Source organism: Montipora capricornis, chromosome 10 (genome assembly GCF_036669925.1).
Source record: "Montipora capricornis isolate CH-2021 chromosome 10, ASM3666992v2, whole genome shotgun sequence".
In the NCBI taxonomy this organism is placed as follows: Eukaryota; Metazoa; Cnidaria; class Anthozoa; order Scleractinia; family Acroporidae; genus Montipora; species Montipora capricornis.
In genome coordinates, this window is record NC_090892.1 from 12,809,377 (window position 1) to 12,811,876 (window position 2,500).

Consider the following 2,500-nt stretch of genomic DNA (forward strand, 5'->3'; position numbering starts at 1 on the left):
AATATTCTCCCCTGATGAGAAAAAAATACCGCTTACTCAATGTCCATCACTTGTACTGTCAGTTAGATCAAGTTTTGTGCAGTTAAGGGAGCAAAACAAAAAAATATATATATAATGACAATAATAATAATAATAATAATAATAATAATAATAATAATAATAATAATAATAATAATAATAATAATAATAATAATAATAATAACAATAAATCTACCAGAGTATCTACCAGAATCTACCAGAGTAAAAAGACAAGAACTGCTAGGGAACTTGACGTGCAATGCAGACTCTGCGGTAAAGCTCAAGAGTCGGTAGCACATATTCTGGCTGGATGTTCGGCGCTTGCGCAGAGCAAATACCTTCACAGGCATAATTGCGCGTTGAAGATTCTGTTTTTTGAGATGCTCCATAATCTAGAACTCGTAGACACTGTACCACCTTGGTACTCCCCGATCGAGCCAAAACCTGTCTACGAAAGCGCAGATGCACAAGCCTTTTGGGATGTCCCGCTGTACGCAGACCACGTGGTAGTGAGAGCCCCAACCGGATAGATGCTAGAGTTGTGCACCAGAAGCAGAAGAATGTTACCATCTTAGAGATGAGTTGTCCATGGGTGGACAACAGAGCTGCAAAAGACCAGGATAAGACAGAGAAGTATGCCCCCATGCGGCTGGAACTAAAACAACAATTCAAAGGATACAGCATAGACCAGCACAACATCATTCTAGATGTACTGGGAGGATACTCCAAAAGACTTGAGAGAACTGTTGGGGTTTTAGTGGGAAGGAAGAGTAAAGAAGTCTTGATAAAGATGCAGAAGTCCGTGTTAACTTCAAGTTTACACATTGCCCGCCGCCTCAAGATAATGACATAAGATAAGACACTAGTAGAGCATTTTTTAAGTATTTTAATGTGATATCTCAGAGAAGGAGATTTGAATTTTTTTTTTCCTTCAAGGTCTACTTAGAAGACATTTTAATGTATTAGTTTCTATAATAAGTTTTTCTTTTAATTTTCTTATTTCTCGTTGGCCTTTAGGTTACGCAACAGCGCCCTACTGTGCTTTAGCTATAGTTTAGCATACATACGTTTGCACTGCTATAATAATAATAACAACATAACTTGGATAAAATGCGCGTTCTGATTGGCCAATTGGTCATTTACCATTTGCCCATGGGTGCACGCTCGCTGACGACAGCTGAAGTGCGATCTAATTTTCCGAGATTGTGGAAAGAAGAAAATGCCGTCACTAGCGCATCAGTCCTAATTTTCCAAGACATATTTTCTCCTCTTAGAATAGGGGTGAACCTCTACAGAGCTCAAAAAAAGAAAGATATAGCCCTAAAGATTAATCAGCGGTGGAAAAGGAGGAAGTTCTTAAAGCGACGAAAGAGCGTTTCGTGTTTGTACTGCTTTGATTTCCAAAACACAATTTGAACTCTGCTCAAATATTGAAGCCAAATCGCGGAATTGAAATGGATTTTATGAGACCAGGGAAGATGCTGTAGGAAGGTAAATGGTGTTTTGGAATGTCGATCTTCTTTTTGAGATTTATTTCATCGGCCGTTTGAGTTGAAATAGTGTAATGTCGTTTTTTTCTGGATTTGGAAAAGTCGCGCTGTTTGCGATAGCTTGATCGCTTTTAACAGAGGCGAAGCATGTGCAAAGACAGCTTGTTTGTGTCGACGCTCGCAAGAAAATAGAAATGTGAGCGAGAAAGGAGAGTTTGTGCAAAAAATTTTCAAGTCGGTACTGTTTTTTCGTCAATGACCATGAACTTTCCGATAACTAAGAAACAATTGGGTAGTATTGTTTCCCATGACTGAACTACGTCATTGGCATGGTTAACAAGATCTGATGAACAATGGCGAATTTTGTTATGTTTGGCGTTAAAGGCACCACCTTTAATCTACTTTGCGAAACCACTCTGTTCAGATACAAACTCGAAAGTTCAGCTACTGGTCCGTTACCATCCCATAAAGTCCTTAAAATCTCGTCAAGCGGAATGCAATTCGTCCCGTTTATTCTAAAGTATTAGGGAGCTTAAGCACGCGCGTTTTTGAGACGTGGACGACAACCGGAAGTGAGTCGTTTTCTCTTTTCCACATTTACATTGCTAAGTATCTTTTTTCCATTAGAGATGATTAGTATAAAATCTGGGAGATACCACTGTCCTTCCTGACACACGAGATGTTCTCTTCCGGTTGCCGTCCGCGTCGCAAAAATTCGCGTGCTTAAGCTCCCTATTTGTTTACTTGTTGCGTAACTCCTTTTCAAGAAAGCGAAAAGTTGCACGATTCATGCTGTCAAACGTTTTCCGTTTGGAGATAGAGAGGAAAATATTCCCGAATTGATAACCTAATGGTAAAGTCCCTTTATTCAACGTCGGTAGTTCCGTCTGCCCTGAGGCTGGTATCAATGGAAGCCGGCGGTGGTTCCTTTATTCCCCCCACCCACCCCACCCTTTGACGGTGCTCCGTTTTTCAGGTATTTAAAGCTATAG

The 2,500-nt window shown here is 40.1% G+C and overlaps 1 protein-coding gene across 2 annotated transcripts in view; it reads right to left on the bottom strand.

The window, feature by feature from the left end:
• The window catches only part of LOC138021902 (voltage-dependent calcium channel type A subunit alpha-1-like), a 79,319-nt gene that overhangs the window by 30,102 nt on the left and 46,717 nt on the right, over positions 1-2,500 (bottom strand). For both annotated transcript variants that reach the window (XM_068868924.1, XM_068868925.1), the window contains exon 27: positions 1-11. This exon is cut by the window's left edge and continues 50 nt beyond it. In XM_068868924.1, the coding sequence (XP_068725025.1) occupies positions 1-11 (11 nt within the window). The remainder of the gene's footprint in view (positions 12-2,500) is intronic.